At 47.4% G+C, this 21,775-nt stretch overlaps 1 protein-coding gene across 1 annotated transcript in view; it reads left to right on the forward strand.

The window, feature by feature from the left end:
- The window catches only part of LOC135054484 (oocyte zinc finger protein XlCOF6-like), an 80,154-nt gene that overhangs the window by 10,070 nt on the left and 48,309 nt on the right, over positions 1-21,775 (forward strand). Inside the window, exons 2-6 of the mRNA XM_063957591.1 lie at positions 3,776-3,925; positions 4,270-4,461; positions 4,985-5,063; positions 5,183-5,280; positions 20,477-20,681. Of these exons, the coding sequence (XP_063813661.1) occupies positions 3,848-3,925; positions 4,270-4,461; positions 4,985-5,063; positions 5,183-5,280; positions 20,477-20,681 (652 nt within the window). The 5' untranslated portion in view covers positions 3,776-3,847. The remainder of the gene's footprint in view (positions 1-3,775; positions 3,926-4,269; positions 4,462-4,984; positions 5,064-5,182; positions 5,281-20,476; positions 20,682-21,775) is intronic.

A 21,775-nucleotide genomic window follows, 5' to 3' on the forward strand; every position in this document is an offset into this window, starting at 1 on the left:
TGGGTACTTCTGACAACAGATGCAAGTCTCCGAGGCTGGGGCGCAGTCACCCAAGGAAGAAACTTCCAGGGAAAATGGTCACTCCAGGAAGCCTGTCTCCACATAAATATTCTCGAGTTAAGGGCCATTTACAATGGCCTGCTACAAGCAAGAAGTCTTCTTCAGGGTCGTCCTGTCCTGGTACAGTCAGACAACATCACAGCGGTGGCATATATAAACCGTCAAGGCGGAACAAGGAGCAGAGCGGCATTGGCGGAGGCCACAAAAATCCTTCGATGGGTGGAACAACACGTGACCGCACTGTCAGCGGTCTTCTTACCGGGGGTGGACAACTGGGAAGCAGATTTCCTCAGCAGACACGATCTCCATCCGGGAGAGTGGGCTCTTCACCAATAGGTATTTGCAGAGGTGACAAAACGCTGGGGAATTCCGTTGATGGACATGATGGTGTCTCTTCTCAACAAGAAGCTCCCGAGGTATTGTTCCAGGTCAAGGGACCCCCAAGCCAGTGCAGTGGACGCCCTGGTGTCTCCGTGGGTGTTCCAGTCGGTGTATGTGTTCCCTCCACTTCCTCTCATTCCAAAGGTACTGGGGATCATTCACCGTGCAATGGTTCAGGCGATTATCGTCGTCCCAGACTGGCCAAGAAGGGCCTGGTACCCGGATCTTCAGGATTTACTGGTGGAAGATCCTTGGCCGCTTCCTCTAAGAGAGGATCTGTTGTTGCAGGGTCCATGCGTGTTTCCAGACTTACCGCCGCTGCGTTTGACAGCATGGAGGTTGAGCGCCAGATCTTAACTCGTAAGGGTATTCCCAGGGAAGTCATTCCAACTCTCATTAATGCTAGAAAGGAGGTTACGGCCACACAGTATTTGGAGGAAGTATGTTTCCTGGTGTGAGTCTAAAATGGCTCCTGCGGAAGATTTTCACTTGGGTCGCTTTCTCCACTTTTTACAGGTGGGCGTAGATGCAGGCCTGAAATTGGGTTCCATCAAAGTGCAGATTTCGGCTTTGTTTATTTTCTTTCAAAAAGAATTAGCTGCCCTCCCAGAGGTTCAGACCTTTGTGAAAGGAGTAATGCATATCAATCCTCCGTTTGTACCTCCTGTAGCTCCATGGGACCTTGATGTGGTCTTACGGTTTCTCATGTCTTCCTGGTTTGAACCTTTGCGTAAGGTTGAGTTGAAGTTTCTCACTTGGAAGGTGGTTATGCTATTGGCACTGGCATCTGTCAGACGTGTGTCAGAGTTGGCGGCTTTATCTCATAAGAGCCCGTACTTAATTTTTCATTCGGATAGGGCGGAATTGAGGACTCGTCAACAATTTATACTGAAAGTGGTTTCTTCATTTCACATTAACCAACCTATTGTGGTTCCAGTGGCTACGGAAGCGGTGGCGATTCCAAAATCTCTGGATGTTGTAAGAGCGTCGAAGATCTACGTTTCTAGGACAGCTGTTGCTAGGAAGACTGAGGCGTTGTTTGTCTTGTATGCTGCCAACAAGATTGGTCATCCCGCTTCAAAACAGACTATTGCACGCTGGATTTGTAGTACGATCTTCGGTCGGACTACTGGTGCCGAAGTCAGTAAAAGCCCATTCTACCAGGAAGGTGGGCTCATCTTGGGCGGCTGCCCGAGGCGTTTCAGCGTTACAACTTTGCCGAGCGGCTACTTGGTCGGGGTCTAACACATTTGCTAAGTTCTATAAGTTTGATACCCTGGCCGATGAGGACCTGGAGTTTGCTCAGTCGGTGCTGCAGAATCGTCCGCACTCTCCCACCCTTTCTGGAGCTTTGGTATAATCCCCATGGTCCTTTTGGAGTCCCCAGCATCCTCTAGGACGTAAGAGGAAATCGGATTTTGGTACTTACCGATAAATCCTTTTATCCTAGTCCGTAGAGGATGCTGGGCGCCCGTCCCGGTGCGGACTATTACTTGCAGTGTTTTTTCTTGCTGGTTAAATTGGTTTATACATGGGTTGTGTATTGTTTGTTGCAGCTTGTTGCTGGTGTTCATGCATACTGTTATCTGGTTTAAAGTTACTCCGGTTGTACGGTATGTTTGTGGTGTGGGCTGGTAGTTTTGTAGCCCTTAGTTTAAACAAAAATGTTTCCTTGAAATATCCGTCTCTCCTGGGCACAGTTCCTATAACTGGGGTCTGGAGGAGGGGCATAGAGGGAGGAGCCAGTTCACATCCAGATTAAGTCTTTTTAGTGTGCCCAAGCTCCTGCGGATCCCGTCTATACCCCATGGTCCTTTTGGAGTCCCCAGCATCCTCTACGGACTAGGAGAAAAGGATTTATCGGTAAGTACCAAAATCCTATTATTATTATTATTATTATTATTATTTTATTATACAGGAAGAGCAGCCTGTGGTGTCTTGTTGTTGTTGTTGTTGTTGTTATTATTATACAGGAGGAGCAGCCTGTGGTGTCCTATTATTATTATACAGGGGGAGCAGCCTGTGGTGTCCTGTTGTTGTTGTTGTTGTTGTTGTTGTTGTTGTTGTTATTATTAGCCTGTGCTGTATTATTATTATTATTATTATAATACAGGAGGAGCAGCCTGTGGTGTTCTGTTATTATTTTTATTATTATTACTCAGGAGGAGGAGCCTGTGGTGTACTGTTATTATTACTTGTATTATTATTACTATTATATAGGGGGAGCGGCCTGTGGTGTCCTGTTATTTTTATTATACAGGTGGAGCAGCCTGTGGTGTCCTATTGTTGTTGTTGTTATTATTATACAGGTGGAGCAGCCTGTGGTGTCCTGTTGTTGTTGTTGTTGTTGTTGTTATTATTATACAGGTGGAGCAGCCTGTGGTGTCCTGTTGTTGTTGTTGTTGTTGTTGTTATTATAATACAGGAGGAGCGGCCTGTGATGTCCTATTATTATTATTATTATTATTATTATACAGGAGGAGCAGCCTGTGGCGTCCTGTTATTAATATTATTATTATTATTATACAGGTGGAGCAGCCTGTGGTGTCCTGTTGTTGTTATTGTTGTTATTTTTATTATACAGCGGAAGTTTCCAGTGGTTTCCTGTTATTATTATACAGGGGGAGCAGCCTGTGGTGTCCTTCTATTAGTATTATACAGCGGGTGTTTCCAGTGGTTTCTTATTATTATACAGAGGGAGCGGCCTGTGGTGTCCTGTTATTTTTGTTATATATGGGAAGGGCCTGTGGTGTCCTGTTTTGGTGGTGTTATTAGTATTATTATACAGGGGAAGCAGTCTGTGGTGTCCTCTTATTATCATACAGGAAGAGCAGCCTGTGGTGTTCTTTTGTTATTATATAGGAAGAGCGGCCTGTGGTGTCCTGTTATTATTATTATTATTATTATTATTATTATTATTATACATGAGGAGTAGCCTGTGGTGTCCTGTTAATTATTATACAGGGTGAGAGTGGCCTGTGATGTCCTATTATTATTATACAGAGGAAGCAACCTGTGGTGTCCTCTTATTCTTATACAGGGAGAGCAGCCTTTGATGTCCTTTTATTGTTATACAGAAAGAGCAGCCTATGGTTTCCTGTTATTATTATTATACCGGGGGAGCGGCCTGTGGTGTCCTGTTATTACTATACAGGGGGAGCAGCCTGTGGCATTTGTGACAGATTCTGAGTCTTATATGGTTGGGTCATTTGGAAAACACTGACCAGGGCTCTATGGCTTTGGGCAAAGAGAACTCTTACTGCTCATTCAGTGTTGCATATATGACTAATCTGTTCTCTTTGATGTGTATTATATGTATGACATTTATTCCAAGACACTCCAGCCTTAAAGAACCAGAGTCTGTATTACATGTTGCACGGTCTGTATTCTCACTGATCCCCTGAGTATGGATAAAGACAGGAGTCACAAGGCTGAGAGGATAATAAATATCACCCTGGAGATCATCTACCTGCTGACTGGGGAGGTGAGTAGATCTGGGAGCATCACATTGACATCACTTATATCTATAGTAATAGTACAGGGACATGACTGGGGAGGTGAGGGGATCTGGGAGCGTCACATTGACATCACTTATATCTATAGTAATAGTATAGGGACATGACTGGGGAGGTGAGGGGATCTAGGAGTGTCACAGTGACATCACTTATATCTATAGTAATAATACAGGGACATGACTGGGGAGGTGAGGGGATCTGGTAGTGTCACAGTGATGTCACTTATATCTATAGTTATAATACAGTAACATGACTGGTAAGGTGAGGGGATCTTGGAGTGCATACTGTGATATATGTCTCCCCCAATACACAGGGTTACACAGTAGTGAAGAAGACATCCGGTGAGTGTGAGGCACCCAGCAGCCGTGCCCGTGTATCAGGAGGACTGAGTAGGGCCCAGATCCCTGTCACGGTGCCTCCACCTCACTCACTGATACATGAGAGGCAAGATGCTCAGAAGATTCTGGAACTCACCAACGAGATCATTCAGCTGCTGATTGGAGAGGTGACTATTGGGAATGGGACATTATACAGTAACACCAGGGTATGTGTTGGGGGTTATGACTAGAGAGGTGACTGCTGGGAATGGGACATTACACAGTAACACCAGGGGATGTGTCTGGGTGATGACTGGAGAGGTGACTGCTGGGAATGGGACATTATACAGTAACACAAGGGGACGTGTCTGGGTGATGACTGGAGAGGTGACTGCTGGGAATGGGGCATTATACAGTAACACCAGGGGATGTGTCTGGGTGATGACTGGAGAGGTGACTGCTGGGAATGGGGCATTATACAGTAACATCAGGGGGTGTGTCTGGGTGATGACTGGAGAGGTGACTGCTGGGAATGGGACATTATACAGTAACACCGGGGGATGTGTCCGGGTGATGACTGGAGAGGTGACGGCTGGGAATGGGCCATTATACAGTTACACCAGGGGACGTGTCTGAGTGATGACTGTATAACTGTATGTGTGTCCAGTGTCTATAAGGTGTCAGGATGTCACTGTCTATGTCTCCATGCAGGAGGAGGAGTATATAGAGGAACACAGGGGTCTGTACAAGGACATGATGATGGAGAATCACCGGCCCCTCACATCAATGGGTAAGAGGAGACTGTCATGTATTGTACAGGGGAGAGCAGGTATGGGGGCCCCCTATATACACACATCATCTGATAATCACATATATACACTGTACTCAGCCACTGTGTGTCTCCTACAGATGGACCCAGTAACAGAGATACCCCAGAGAGATGTCCCCGTCCTCTGTATTCCCAGGATTGTACAGAGGAGAATCACAGGACCCCACAGGAGGATCAGGTAGGTGGGATTTAGGGTCTCATCCAACATACGAAAGTGACTGTCACTATATGATGTGTAGAGAAGCTGTGTGTTTCTCCGGCAGGGTCCACAGGTTACCCACAGGATAACAATGGGATATGATGAAGCGACAGTGGATTGGCACCAATCGATCAAAGCTTTCCGGCCTCCCAGCATGCAACGGGCCAGTCCATATATCCCCGCCTCCTGGTTCAGGCAAATCAGTTTTTTGTTTGGTGCGTCAGGAGCCAGACCATGGTCAGAGGGCTGCTGATTCTTATCTGCCCTAAGCTTTCTTATTTTATTTTTATAGTCTTACTATTTCTCTAACGTCCTGGGGACTCCGTAAGGACCATGGGGAATAGACGGGCTCCGCAGGAGATAGGGCACTCTAAAAAAGAATTAGGTCTTCTGGTGTGCACTGGCTCCTCCCTCTATGTCCGTCCTCCAGACCTGAGTTAGAATCTGTGCCCGAACGAGAAGGGTGAACCTTAGTGAGCTCTCCAGAGCTTGCTGAGAAAGAAAAGTATTTTGTTAGGTTTTTTATTTTCAGAGAGTTTCTGCTGGCAACAGACTCTCTGCTACTGAGGGGAGAGAAGCAAACCTTACCAACTGCGGGATAGGTTGCGCTTGACATAGCCTAATATATATACTACATTAAACACTCTAAAAGGTTAAGAGACACAGTACGCTATTGGCGCACGAGGTACCGTAAGGGTATGCCCTTAGCGTAGCAGACGCTGTGCACAGGGTATGAACACAGGCGTCGCAGACACTTACAGATTTAAACCTATTAACTATACCATAAGTAATGAACTTATACTGTAAACCTTTGTGCAGTGATAAAGTGTAAATGCAACGCAGTGTAACCTTGTTAGCTTAAAAGCTGTATGAGTGGCTGTGATGCTCAGAGAACCCTTAGCAATATAATAAACATGCAAATACCGGTCTAAGGTTCTAACACCTTTAAGGGAGAGAATGAACGTTCAATTGCAAAAGAATACACAATACAAGTTTTACACTACCAAACTAACATAAAATACCTAACAGGATTACTACACGTTAAAATACAATAGTGGCACTATTACATTTAAGGGGAAGGAGAGAGAGAAATGGCTTACAACAAATTTAGGAGGTAAAATGTCTGCAGAGAACTTACACACGAGGGGAAACAATCGCTGCGCAGTTAGTCCATGCTGAGAATCTTTGTGGAGAGAATAGTGAGCTCACCCAGGCAGGCTGTCCCTATATACACAACACCCAGCAACAACACAATGGTCCCTACAATACCGCATGGGACAGAAGCTAGACTCCATTTTGGGAAAAACTCCCATGATTCCAAAGTCTGTAACATATGGTTCAAAAGGGAATGCCAGCAGCCATTTTAGATTTGCAAGTCCAAACACATGGCATTCTTTGCTACACCATAATCACATAGCAGAAGACATAAGACTCCACTATATTCCAAAATGTCTAAGCTTCAATATAATGCATATGTGCTGATTTTACAATTCCAAACCATCTAAATCACCTTTCACAATTTCAAGCCAACACAGTATCTCCATACCAGGTACCCACAAGTATCAGCCTGCTATTGCTACAAGCACATGACTACAGTAACAAAAGGAAGTATGTTTTGACTTCTAACCTTCAGCAAGATGCGTCATGTAAAACTACTATAATCTGTTATAAATCACCATCCATAAATGTATATCAGAGATGCTATGCTACAGATTGTCTACTGTTCCAATTCATTACAGATTTCATAGAGTATCATCACAAACACCCAACAATCACACAACTGCACAAGCATCATTAACCTTAAGCCATTTGTATCTCCAAACTAACTATTATATGCCAATCATTTCACAACTACTTTACCACAAACACATATTTAAACTATTCTATGCCATTAAGCCATGTGTATAAAATACTTAGCCTTCGTAAGGACATCAGTCCTGGTGACGAGCAAGCCATGCTTCTGGGTGCTAGGTAGCTGTGTGCAGCTACAGTACATCTGCCATCTGTGGTTTTGGGAGAGTCAGCTCTGATATCAAGTTCTCAGGTATACATGCAACCTGTGGGTGTGTCTTTCACAGCATGTGGGCTAGCTGCATCAGTGAGCTGAGCTGGCCATGTGATCTTGGTTATGACACTTGTTTCAAATTCCTGTCTTGTGGGAAGCTATTGTTTGGCGAATACTCTCTCACTGTCCACTTTCAGTTGAGACAATGACATCTCAGCAATCATTCTTCTGGAGACAAACCCAGCCCCATTCGTAAACACAGGTGTTAGCCCTCTTCATTGAATCTCAAAGCTTAGTGTAATTAAAGGCTATTGTGCTCCGTCTGCGGGAAAGAAACTGACTGGTCTTAGGTGTAATTTATTCGGAATACAATAAATCTTCAATTACTATTCCTGTGCTTAACTATGCATAAGAACATGTGAAGCCCTCCCAACATGAAAGCTATTGTTTGGGAAATCTCTAAGGTCAAAGAGCCATCTTAGACTTACCATACTTTGCTGACATTATTTAGGGGAATATTGACTTATTAAATCTGTTATATGGATTTATTAAGCAGCGATTGAGTCGCTCGCTAGACGCACACAAACTCTACCGTAATTGCACATACCATGCGTTCAAGCGCACGCCCGTAGGGGCGCCGTCACGCAACTGCGAGTATGTGCACGCACGCCAGAGAAAGTGCATGTGCAGCGGGCAAGCGCATGAGGTGCATATATGGCAATGTGCAGCGTGATATTTTTCTGACTTTGACACGCTTCTTAGGCTACTGGACACCATTAGCTCCAGAGGGATCGAACACAGGTACTAACCATAGGCGGTCCGATCCCGGAGCCGCGCCGCCGTCCCCCTCGCAGAGCCAGAAGCAAGAAGCACGGCGTAGAGCAGAAATCGGCGGCAGAATACTTCAGTCTTCAAACAAGGTAGCGCACAGCACTGCAGGTGTGCGCCATTGCTCCCACAGCACACCACACACTCCGGTCACTGTAGGGTGCAGGGCGCAGGTGGGGGCGCCCTGGGCAGCAATAAGGTACCTTTGGCAAAAGTAAGCAGACATACAGGTAGGCACTGTATGTCTGCATGAGCCCTCGCCATTTTTTTCACATAAAAAACCCGGGACAGAAAGCCGCCAAAAAGTGGGCGGGGCTTCTTCCTCAGCACGGCTGGGTTCTGAATATCCCAAAGCCACAGTTGATCCCTACGATTCGTCTGCCCTTCCTGGGTATGATTCTGGACACAGCCCAGAAGAGGGTGTATCTCCCGACGGAGAAGGCTCAGGAGTTCATGACCTTAGTCAGAGACTTATTGAAACCAAGACAGGTGTCGGTGCATCAGTGCACGTGAGTCCTAGGAAAAATGGTGGCATCATACGAGGTCATTCCCTTCGGAAGGTTCCATGCGAGGACCTTTCAGTGGGATCTGTTAGACAAGTGGTCCGGATCACATCTACAGATGCACCGGCTGATCACCCTATCCCCCAGGGCAAGGGTGTCTCTGCTGTGGTGGCTGCAGAGTGCTCACCTTCTCGAGGGCCGAAGATTCGGCATTCAGGACTGGGTCCTGGTGACCACGGATGCGAGCCTCCGAGGGTGGGGAGCAGTCACACAGGGAAGAAATTTCCAAGGCCTGTGGTCAAGTCAGGAGACTTGTCTGCACATAAACGTTCTGGAAATAAGGGCCATATACAACGCCCTAAGTCAGGCAGTAAACCTGCTTCAAGACAAATCGGTGCTGATTCAATCAGACAACATCACCGCAGTGGCTCATGTAAACCGTCAAGGCGGCACAAGGAGCAGGGTGGCAATGAAAGAAGCCACCAGGATTCTTTGTTGGGCGGAGATTCATGTAAGAGCACTGTCAGCAGTGTTTATCCCGGGAGTGGACAACTGGGAAGCAGACTTCCTCAGCAGGCACGACCTCCACCCGGGAGAATGGGAACTTCATCCAGAAGTCTTCACACAGGTCACAGACCGGTGGGAACTACCACAAGTGGACATGATGGCGTCCCGTCTAAACAAAAAGCTACAACTGTATTGTGCCAGGTCAAGAGACCCTCTGACGATAGCTGTGGACGCACTAGTGACACCGTGTGTTTCCCCCTCTTCCTCTCATACCCAAGGTACTGAGAATCATAAGAAGAAGAGGAGTGAGAACAATTCTCATTGTTCCGGACTGGCCAAGAAGGGTTTGGTATCCGGATCTGCAAGAAATGCTCACAGAGGACCCATGGCCTCTGCCTCTAAGACAGGATCTGTTGCAGCAGGGGCCCTGTCTGTTCCAAGACTTACCGATGCTGCGTTTGACGGCATGGCGGTTGAACGCCGGATCCTAGCAGAAAAAGGCATTCCGGATGAGGTTATTCCTACGCTAATAAAGGCTAGGAAGGACGTGACGGCTAAACATTATCACCGTATATGGCGAAAATATGTTGCTTGGTGCGAGGCCAGGAATGCCCCTACAGAGGAATTCCAGCTGGGCCGTTTCCTTCACTTCCTACAATTGGGAGTGTCTTTGGGCCTAAAATTGGGATCTATTAAGGTCCAGATTTCGTCTCTATCCATTTTCTTTCAAAAAGAACTGGCAACTCTTCCTGAAGTTCAGACCTTTGTGAAAGGAGTGCTGCATATACAGCCCCCGTTTGTGCCTCCAGTGGCTTCTTGGGATCTTAACGTGGTGTTGAATTTACTGAAATCACATTGGTTTGAACCATTAAAAACAGTGGAGTTAAAGTATCTCACGTGGAAGGTGGTTATGCTGCTAGCTCTGGCTTCAACCAGGCGGGTGTCGGAATTGGCGGCTTTGTCACATAAAAGCCCCTATCTGGTTTTTCATATGGACAGGGCAGAATTGCGGACCCGTCCACAATTTCTGCCCAAGGTGGTGTCATCATTTCATATGAACCAACCTATTGTGGTGCCTGTAGCTACAGGGGACTTTTAGGATTCCGAGTTACTGGATGTAGTGCGGGCTTTGAAGATTTATGTGGCCAGGACGGCCGAGGTGAGGAAAACAGAGTCGCTGTTTATCCTTTTATGCATCCAATAAGTTGGGTGCTCCAGCTTCAAAGCTGACTATTGCCCGCTGGATCTGTAACACGATTCAGCAGGCTCATTCTGCGGCTGGATTGCCGCGTCCGAAATCAGTAAAGGCCCATTTCACAAGGAAGGTGGGCTCTTCTTGGGCGGCTGCCCGAGGGGTCTCGGCATTGCAACTTTGCCGAGCAGCTACTTGGTCGGGATCAAACACATTTGCAAAGTTCTGCAGGTTTGATACCCTAGCTGAGGAGGACCTTGAGTTTGCTCATTTGGTGCTTCAGAGTCATCCGCACTCTCCCGCCCGTTTGGGTGCTTTGGTATAATCCCCATGGTCCTTATGGAGTCCCCAGCATCCACTTAGGACATTAGAGAAAATAAGATTTTACTCACCGGTAAATCTATTTCTCGTAGTCCGTAGTGGATGCTGGGCGCCCATCCCAAGTGCGGACTTCTTCTGCAATACTGTATATAGTTATTGCTTAACAAAGGGTTATTTTATGTTACATCAGGTTGTCTGATGTTTTGTATTGTTCATGCTGTTAACTGGGTTAGGTTATCACAAGTTATACGGTGTGATTGGTGTGGCTGGTATGAGTCTTACCCTGGATTCCAAAATCCTTTCCTCGTAATGTTAGCTCGTCCGGGCACAGTTTCCTTAACTGAGGTCTGGAGGAGGGACATAGAGGGAGGAGCCAGTGCACACCAGTAGACCTAATTCTTTTCTAGAGTGCCCTATCTCCTGCGGAGCCCGTCTATTCCCCATGGTCCTTACGGAGTCCCCAGCATCCACTACGGACTACGAGAAATAGATTTACCGGTGAGTAAAATCTTATTTTTTCTGAGGGATCTTTCTGAAAAGCATCTTATACGTACCTTAGAAAGAGTCGCTCCAACAACTGTCCGCCGGGTCGCGACAACGCTTACCCACGAGTACAGTGCTGTTTCAGCGGGCGTGTGTGTCGGATATACTAGCAGGTCCATCAGACGTTACCCGGCTGTAGCCGGAGCATGGAGAGAAGGTAAGGCATCGGTTCCGCCTAGCTAGATGTAATACAGATACAGCCGCACTGTTTTGGGAGGAGACTACCAAACAGTAGCTAACGCGGCTGCCACCCTGGATGCTCCAGCGCTAGGCCTTAGGGATCATAGGCTCCTGGAATAGCATGAGGCCCCGATCCCCAGGGTTTATGTCAGCAGGGGGAGTTGGATGCTCTCCTGGTCGCCCCTCCCCCCGGTTCATGACCAGTTTCCTCCGAGTCTCCCAGCATGAACTGTTTCCTGGCTTCCGTCCCAGATGCTGGGCACGAGGGACCCGGTTGCAACATAGGCGGCTGTGTGACGGGTGCGCCAGTGTTCACTGAGCGTCTGTGTTCACTATAGGTTCAGGGAGCGGCAGTGTACACTAGCAGTGTCTGGATCCACTCAGCGTTCACTAACGTATTGATCAGTCCTGGAAGTGAGGTGTGTCTTCCTGTATCCCACTCTATTGAGTACGGGCTATACAGCACTAAATCTCTATCTACCTTTTGAGTACGAATAGTTAGATAAGTGCCTATTGCATATGAGTCTGTATACATTTACTGTTGTTTCTTTCGCTTTGCGTCTGAATACGTTAGATCCATTCAAACAGGATCAGTAATATGTTCTCTTACGTACTTAAAATGTAATTGTAGTTGATGTTGTGCTCATATTGCTTATTATACTAATGTATAACATGTGACTGACTGCTAGTGTGATTGCTGACTTTACTATAATTCTGTCAGTTTGTTCTTCTGATCCTCAATGCTGGTGCATGGGTAGGATCAGATTGAATGTCACTTTAGAAACTTTAAAGTGATTATAGTCACAAATTGTGTAGTAAACTGTGAAAGTGCTTATTATTTATCATGTCTAAGAGCGACAAAGGTGAGGAAGGTACATTCACAGCAACACCAACACTCATACCATGTTTGTCTTGCAAAACTGTATTACAACTTCAAACCTAAAGTTCCGGCTTTTCGGCGCTTTCGGTCTCAAGGAAAAGCTAGGGGAAAAAGGGATTGCAAGCAGCCTCAATACAGGTTTGGTAAGTAATAAAAGCATTGAGCAGAGGGCCGGCTTCCAAATCAGAAGACAAGCCATCAGCCTGATGGTGTGGGCCTCCTCCTGGGTAGGGCGCCGACTTCTTCAGTTTGCACAGATCTGGCAGCAGTCTACAACAGATGCCTGGGTATCTCCAGGCTATGCTTTCCCCTTCAAGAAGTACCCTCCTCGAAGGTTTTTTTGTACCAGCCCATCTCGGGTAGAGACGAAGGCCAGAGCCCTGCAAGAAGCAGTTCAGAAATTACTTCAGTCAGGAGTAGTCATTCCAGTACCCCCTGCACAAAGAGGACAGGGTTTTTACTCCAACCTGTTTTTGGTTCAGAAGCCAAATTGGTCATTTCGGCCCGTTCTCAATCTCAAAATGCTAAACAAATACATTTGGGTACCTCGGTTTCACATGGAGACATTACGTTTCATAGTCTTGGCCATGGAGCCAGGAGATTATATGGTATCCCTGGATATACAGGATGCTTACCTACATGTTCCTATAGCACTGTCCCATCAGTGTTATCTCAGGTTCGCTATCCTCCAACAGCATTTTCAGTTCCAGGCTCTGACCCTTTGGGTTAGCCACAGCCTCCAGAGTATTTACCAAGATTATGGTGGTTATGGCAGCATATCTCCGCCAGCAGGGGATAAGAATTTTTCTATACCTCGACAATCTTTTAATCCTGGCACAGTCACTGGAATTGCTCCTATGTCATCTGCAACAGACAATAACGTGTCTGCAAAGACATGGGAAGCTCATAAATTGGGCAAAATTGCCTCTTGTTCCGTCACAATGGATGACTCACTTGGGGGCTGTACTGGATTCAGGTCTGCAGAGAGTATTTTTACCTCTGAACAAGATATCCAAGGTTCAGTCAAGGATTCAAGACTTGCTACACTGTCAAACAGTATCCATTCATGCAGCAATGCGAGTGATGGGTTTGATGGTATCAACATTCGACATGGTGGAGTATGTACAATTCCACTCAAGGCCTCTGCAGCGTCTGATTCTGGCCAAATGGAATGGATTACATCAGACGATAAAAACACAGACTATGGTACTTTCGATAAAAGTAAGAAGGTCATTAGCCTGGTAGCTACAGACGTCCCATCTGGACAAGGGGAGACCCTTTTGGATATCAGATTGAGAAATTCTGACAACAGATGCCAGTCTACCCGGCTGGGGAGCAGTGTCCGGAAGGTTGTGTTTCCAGGGGCGATGGACCAAAGAAAAAAGTTGCCCGCCGATAAATGTGTTGGAACTTCGGGCCATATACATGGCACTGATTCAGGCAAAGGACATTCTTTGAGGAAAACTAGTCCAGATCCGCTCGGATAACGCAACGGCAGTAGCGTACCTCAACAATCAGGGAGGAAGTCGCATCCTAAAAGCAATGAAGGATGTAAGTCACATACTAAAGTGGGCAGAACTTCATCATCCAGCCTTGTCTGCAGTGTTCGTCCCGGGAGTCCTAAACTGGGAAGCGGACTTTCTCAGTCGACACACTATTCAAGCAAGCGAATGGGCTCTACACCCGGAGGTCTTCCAGACTCTAGTAGACAAGTGGGGGTTGCTAGAGATGGATCTCATGGCGTCCCGTCTGAACAACAAAGTGCTTGCATAAGGGTCAAGAACAAAGGATCCTAGAGCGATCTTTGTGGACGCCTTGTCGGTGAAATGGAACTTTCATCTGGCCAATGTGTTCCCTCCAACCATTCTATTACCCAATGTGGTGAGAAAGATAAAGCACGGAAAGGGTGCCATGATATAAATAGCTCTGGCTTGGCCCAGAAGGCATTGGTATACGGATCTGCAGAGAATGTCGATGGATGCTCCATCTCTGCTCCCTCAACGTCCAGATCTACTGATGCAGGGTCCTTGTTATCACAGACATCTGGATCGACTGTCTTTGATGGCGTGGCTCTTGAAACCTCTATCCTGAAGTCAAGAGGATTCTCACAACATGTAATTCAAACTGTGCTCAGAGCAAGGAAACCTTCCTCAGCTCACATTTATCACTGAATATGGCAACCCTATTTCTCTGACGTCCTAGTGGATGCTGGGAACTCCGTAAGGACCATGGGGAATAGCGGGCTCCGAAGGAGGCTGGGCACTCTAGAAAGATCTTAGACTACCTGGTGTGCACTGGCTCCTCCCACTATGACCCTCCTCCAAGCCTCAGTTAGATTTCGTGCCCGGCCGAGGTTGGATGCACACTAGGGGTTCTCCTGAGCTCTTAGAAAGTAATAGTCTTAGATTTTTTTATTTTCAGTGAGACCTGCTGGCAACAGGCTCACTGCAGCGAGGGACTAAGGGGAGAAGAAGCGAACTCGCCTGCTTGCAGCTGGATTGGGCTTCTTAGGCTACTGGACACCATTAGCTCCAGAGGGATCGACCGCAGGCCCAGCCTTGATGTTCGGTCCCGGAGCCGCGCCGCCGTCCCCCTTACAGAGCCAGAAGCAAGAAGATGGTCCGGAAAATCGGCGGCATGAAGACTCTGTCTTCACCAAGGTAGCGCACAGCACTGCAGCTGTGCGCCATTGCTCCTCTCACACACTTCACACTCCGGTCACTGAGGGTGCAGGGCGCTGGGAGGGGGCGCCCTGAGGCAGCAATAAAAGCACCTTGGCTGGCTAAAATACCTCAATATATAGCCCCAGGGGCTATATATGAGGTAAATACCCCTGCCAGAATTCCATAAAAAGCGGGAGAATAGGCCGCGAAAAAGGGGCGGAGCCTATCTCCTCAGCACACTGGCGCCATTTTTCCCTCACAGCTCCGCTGGAAGGAAGCTCCCTGGCTCTTCTCTGCAATCTACAGTCCATATCAAAGACTCAGTCTTATACATGAGAGATGCACAGAGGGAAATCTGCCGGCTGGCATCTAAAGTAAGTGCATTATCCATCTCTGCTAGGAGATGCTTATGGACTCGCCAGTGGACTGGAGATGCAGATTCCAAAAGGCACATGGAAGTTTTGCCTTATAATGGGGAGGAATTATTTGGGGATGGTCTCTCCGACCTAGTTTCCACAGCAACGTCTGGGAAGTCAGCATTTTTACCCCATGTCCCCTCACAGCCTAAGAAGGCGCCATTTTATCAGGTTTAGTCCTTTCGGACCCAGAAAAACAAGCGGGGAAAAGGAGGGTCTTTTCTGTCTAGAGGCAGAGGTAGGGGAAAAAGGCTGCAGCAAACAGCAGGTTCCCAGGAACAAAAGTCCTCCCCCGCTTCCTCTTCCAAGTCCGCCGCATGACGGTGGGGCTCCACAGGCGGAGCCAGGTACGGTGGGGGCCCGCCTCATGAATTTCAGCGATCAGTGGGCTCGCTCACAGGTGGATCCCTGGATCCTTCAAATAGTATCTCAGGGATACAAGCTGGAATTCGAGGCGGCTCCACCCCACCGGTTCCTAAAATCTGCCTTGCCGATTGCTCCCTCAGACAGGGAGGCGGTGCTAGCAGCGATTCACAAGCTGTATTCCCAGCAGGTGATAATCAGGGTACCCCTACTTCAACAAGGCCGGGGTTACTATTCCACACTATTTGTGGTGCCGAAACCGGACGGTTCGGTGAGACCCATTTTAAATTTGAAATCCTTGAACACATACATAAAAAAATTCAAGTTCAAGATGGAATCGCTCAGGGCGGTTATTGCAAGCCTGGACGAGGGGGATTACATGGTATCCCTGGACATCAAGGATGCTTACCTGCATGTCCCCATTTACCATCCTCACCAGGAGTACCTCAGATTTGTGGTACAGGATTGCCATTACCAATTCCAGACGCTGCCGTTTGGACTCTCCACGGCACCGAGGGTATTTACCAAGGTTATGGCGGAAATGATGATACTCCTTCGAAAAAAGGGAGTTTTAATTATCCCATACTTGGACGATCTCCTAATAAAGGCACGATCCAAGGAACAGTTGTTAGTGGGAGTAGCACTATCTCAGGAAGTGCTGCGCCAGCACGGCTGGATTCTGAATATCCCAAAGTCACAGCTGGTCCCCACGACACGTCTAATGTTCCTGGGAATGATTCTGGACACAGTCCAGAAAAAAGTGTTTCTCCCGGAGGAGAAAGCCAGGGAGTTGTCTTCTCTAGTCAGAGACCTCCTAAAACCAAAACAGGTATCGGTGCATCACTGCACGCGGGTCCTGGGAAAGATGGTAGCTTCTTACGAAGCAATTCCATTCGGCAGGTTCCATGCCAGAATTTTTCAGGGGGACCTGTTGGACAAGTGGTCCGGATCGCATCTTCAGATGCATCGCTTGATAACCCTGTCCCCAAGAACCAGGGTGTCTCTTCTGTGGTGGCTGCAGAGTGCTCATCTTCTGGAGGGCCGCAGATTCGGCATACAGGACTGGGTCCTGGTGACCACGGATGCCAGCCTACGAGGCTGGGGGGCAGTCACAAAGGGAAGAAACTTCCAAGGACTATGGTCAAGTCAGGAGACTGCCCTTCACATAAATATTCTGGAACTAAGGGCCATTTACAATGCCCTAAGTCAAGCAAAATCCCTGCTCCTACACCAGCCGGTGCTGATCCAGTCAGACAACATCACGGCAGTCGCCCATGTGAATCGACAGGGCGGCACAAGAAGCAGGGTGGCAATGGTAGAAGCCACAAGAATTCTCCGATGGGCGGAGAATCATGTACTAGCACTGTCAGCAGTGTTCATCCCGGGAGTGGACAACTGGGAAGCAGACTTTCTCAGCAGGCACGACCTCCACCCTGGAGAGTGGGGACTTCATCCAGAAGTCTTCCAAGTGATTGTAAATCAATGGGGTCGTCCACAGGTGGACATGACGGCGTCCCGCCTAAACAAAAAACTAGAGAGGTATTGCGCCAGGTCAAGAGACCCTCAGGCGATAGCTGTGGACGCTCTAGTGACACCGTGGGTGTACCGGTCAGTTTATGTGTTCCCTCCTCTACCTCTCATACCAAAGGTATTGAGAATAATAAGAAAGCAAGGAGTAAACACAATTCTCGTGGTTCCGGATTGGCCAAGAAGAGCGTGGTACCCGGAACTTCAAGAGATGATCTCAGAGGACCTGTGGTCTCTGCCGCTCAGACAAGACCTGCTACAGCAGGGGCCCTGTCTGTTCCAAGACTTACCGCGGCTGCGTTTGACGGCATGGCGGTTGAACGCCGGATCCTGAAGGAAAAGGGCATTCCGGAGGAAGTCATTCCTACGCTTATTAAAGCCAGGAAAGAGGTCACAGCAACTCATTATCACCGCATATGGCGGAAGTATGTTGCATGGTGTGAGGCCGAAAAGGCCCCAACAGAGGAATTTCAACTAGGTCGATTTCTGCATTTCCTGCAAGCAGGAGTAAATATGGGCCTAAAACTGGGCTCCATTAAGGTACAGATCTCATCTCTGTCGATTTTCTTTCAAAAAGAACTAGCTTCAGTACCTGAAGTTCAGACATTTGTAAAGGGAGTGCTGCATATTCAGCCCCCGTTTGTGCCCCCTGTGGCACCTTGGGATCTCAACGTGGTGTTGAGTTTCTTAAAATCACATTGGTTTGAACCACTAAAAACCGTGGATCTGAAATATCTCACGTGGAAGGTGGTTATGTTATTGGCCTTGGCTTCTGCCAGGCGAGTATCACAATTGGCGGCTTTGTCCTGTAAAAGCCCTTATCTGATTTTCTATATGGATAGGACAGAATTGAGGACTCGTCCCCAGTTTCTCCCAAAGGTGGTGTCAGCGTTTCACCTGAACCAGCCTATTGTGGTGCCTGCGGCTACTAGGGACTTGGAGGACTCCAAGTTGCTAGACGTTGTCAGGGCACTGAAAATATATGTTCCAGAACGGCTAGAGTCAGAAAATCTGACTCGCTGTTTATCCTATATGCACCCAACAAGCTGGGTGCTCCTGCTTCTAAGCAGACTATTGCTCGTTGGATTTGTAATACAATTCAGCTTGCACATTCTGTGGCAGGCCTGCCACAGCCAAAATCTGTCAATGCCCATTCCACAAGGAAGGTGGGCTCATCTTGGGCGGCTGCCCGAGGGGTCTCGGCTTTACAACTTTGCCGAGCTGCTACTTGGTCAGGGGCAAACACATTTGCAAAATTCTATAAATTTGATACCCTGGCTGAGGAGGACCTGGAGTTCTCTCATTCGGTGTTGCAGAGTCATCCGCACTCTCCCGCCCGTTTGGGAGCTTTGGTATAATCCCCATGGTCCTTACGGAGTTCCCAGCATCCACTAGGACGTCAGAGAAAATAAGAATTTACTCACCGGTAATTCTATTTCTCGTAGTCCGTAGTGGATGCTGGGCGCCCATCCCAAGTGCGGTTTATCTGCAATACTTGTACATAGTTACTGTTAACTAAATCGGGTTATTGTTGAGCCATCTGTTGAGAGGCTCTGTTGTTTCATACTGTTAACTGGGTTTCATATCACGAGTTGTACGGTGTGATTGGTGTGGCTGGTATGAGTCTTACCCGGGATTCAAAATCCTTCCTTATTGTGTACGCTCGTCCGGGCACAGTATCCTAACTGAGGCTTGGAGGAGGGTCATAGTGGGAGGAGCCAGTGCACACCAGGTAGTCTAAGATCTTTCTAGAGTGCCCAGCCTCCTTCGGAGCCCGCTATTCCCCATGGTCCTTACGGAGTTCCCAGCATTCACTACGGACTACGAGAAATAGAATTACCGGTGAGTAAATTCTTATTATTAATTTTGTGCAGTGAACGGAAAATGGACCCTACGTCTTTCAGAGTTTCCAGGGTCTTAGCATTCCTTCAGGCAGGAATGGATAAAGGTTTGAAGGTGGCTTCTTTGAGAGTGCAAGTGTCAGCATTGACTTATGGTTCCAAAAGAAAATTGCCAATTTACAGGATGTACGTACTTTTTACCAGGGAATTCTGCGCATTCAACCTCCATTTGTTCCGCCTACAGTGCCATGGGACTTTTGTTTAGTCCTGAAAGCCCTTCAAGTTGCCTCATTTTAACCACTTAATAAAGTGAATCTTAAATGGTTGACAGCTAAAGCGCTTTTTCTACTGGCCATGGCGTCAGCTAGAAGAGTATCAGATTTAGGAGTGCTGTCTTGTAAATCTCCTTTTCTGATTTTTTATCCAGATAAAGCAGTTCTCAGAACTAGATCTGGGTATCTGCCTAAGGTGGTGTCTAAATTCCAGCTTAATGAAGAAATTGTAGTCCCGGCTTTTCAGGTATCAGGACTTTCTGCGGGAGATGCATCGCTGAACGTGGTCCGTGCATTAAGGATCTACGTGGATCGTACCAGTGCCATCAGAAAGACAGATTCTCTCTTCATCCTCTAAGGATTTCACAAGAGAGGATGGCCTGCTAGTAAACAAACACTGGCAAGATGGCTTCAGATGACAATTTCAGAAGCATATTCTCAAGCTGATCTCCCTAATCCAGCTAGTGTCTCTGCTCACTCTACTCATAAGGTAGGTCCATCGTGGGCAGCACAACATGGTGCTTCAGCAGAACAGATATGTAAGGCAGCCACATGGTCTTCCATTAACACATTCATTAGGCATTATGCCATGGATACCTTTGCCTCTCATGACGCTGGATTCAGGCGAAGGGTTCTCCTGTCCAATCAGGAGCGTCCCCACCACTAAATTGCTTTGGGAAATCCCATTGTTATCCTGTGGATAACCTGTGGACCCTGCCGTAGAAATATACGTTATGGTAAGAACGTACCGTTGATAACTGTATTTCTCCTAGATCCACAGGGATCCCATCCTGACGCACCTGATTTAGGATCCTTTTACTCACTAATCTCTTCCTTCTTGTACGGAAGGGTGTGCATGTGTGTTCTTCGCGCCTGATTAGGGCTCTACATGATGCTCCTGCCTTGAGCTTTGGAATATATGGATGGGTCCGTTGCATGCTGGGAGGCCGGAAAGCTTTGATCGGTTGGTGCCAATCCGCTGTCGCTTCATCATATTCCAGTGTTATCCTGTGGACTTAGGAGAAATACCGTTATCAACGGTAAGTTCTTACCATAACGTATATTTTATACTCTGATATTACACTGGTTACTCTCATTGAATTCAGACTTTTTATTATTTTACCGATTATTTAGGGTGGACAAGAAGAGATGTATGTGACTGATATGAAGGCAGAAGATATAGAGGGAGAAGAAGAGACGTATGTGACTTATATAAAGGCAGAAGATACAGAGGGAGAAGAAGAGACGTATGTGACTGATATGAAGGGAGAAGAAGAGATGTATGTGAGGGGTGATCAGCAGTGTAAGGAGGAGGAGATCCCTACAGATATCAGCACAGGTGAGTAATAATAAGATTTTACTCACCGGTAAATCTATTTCTCGTAGTCCATAGTGGATGCTGGGAACTCCGTGAGGACCATGAGGAATAGCGGCTCCGCAGGAGACTGGGCACAACTAAAAGAAAGCTTTTAGACTACCTGGTGTGCACTGGCTCCTCCCACTATGACCCTCCTCCAAGCCTCAGTTAGGATACTGTGCCCGGAAGAGCTGACCCAATAAGGAAGGATTTTGAATCCCGGGTAAGACTCATACCAGCCACACCAATCACACCGTATAACTCGTGATACCATACCCAGTTAACAGTATGAACTAAAACCTGAGCCTCTCAATAGATGGCTCACAACAATAACCCGATTTAGTTAGGCAATAACTATATACAAGTATTGCAGACAATCCGCACTTGGGATGGGCGCCCAGCATCCACTACGGACTACGAGAAATAGATTTACTGGTAAGTAAAATCTTATTTTCTCTGACGTCCTAGTGGATGCTGGGAACTCCGTAAGGACCATGGGGATTATACCAAAGCTCCCAAACGGGCGGGAGAGTGCGGATGACTCTGCAGCACCGAATGAGAGAACTCGAGGTCCTCCTCAGCCAGGGTGTCAAATTTGTAGAATTTAGCAAACGTGTTTGACCCTGACCAAGTAGCAGCTCGGCAAAGTTGTAAAGCCGAGACCCCTCGGGCAGCCGCCCAAGATGAACCCACTTTCCTCGTGGAATGGGCTTTTACTGATTTAGGATGCGGCAGTCCAGCCGTAGAATGCGCCAGCTGAATTGTACTACAAATCCAGCGAGCGATAGTCTGCTTAGAAGCAGGAGCACCCAGCTTGTTGGGTGCATACAGGATAAAAAGCGAGTCAGTTTTCCTGACTCCAGCCGTCCTGGAAACATAAATTTTCAAGGCCCTGACTACGTCCAGTAACTTGGAATCCTCCAAGTCCCTAGTAGCCGCAGGCACTACAATAGGTTGGTTCAAGTGAAAAGCTGATACCACCTTAGGGAGAAACTGGGGACGAGTCCTCAATTCCGCCCTATACATATGGAAAATCAGATAAGGGCTTTTACATGACAAAGCCGCCAATTCTGACA

This window comes from Pseudophryne corroboree, chromosome 3 (assembly GCF_028390025.1).
Source record: "Pseudophryne corroboree isolate aPseCor3 chromosome 3, aPseCor3.hap2, whole genome shotgun sequence".
NCBI classification, from domain to species: Eukaryota; Metazoa; Chordata; class Amphibia; order Anura; family Myobatrachidae; genus Pseudophryne; species Pseudophryne corroboree.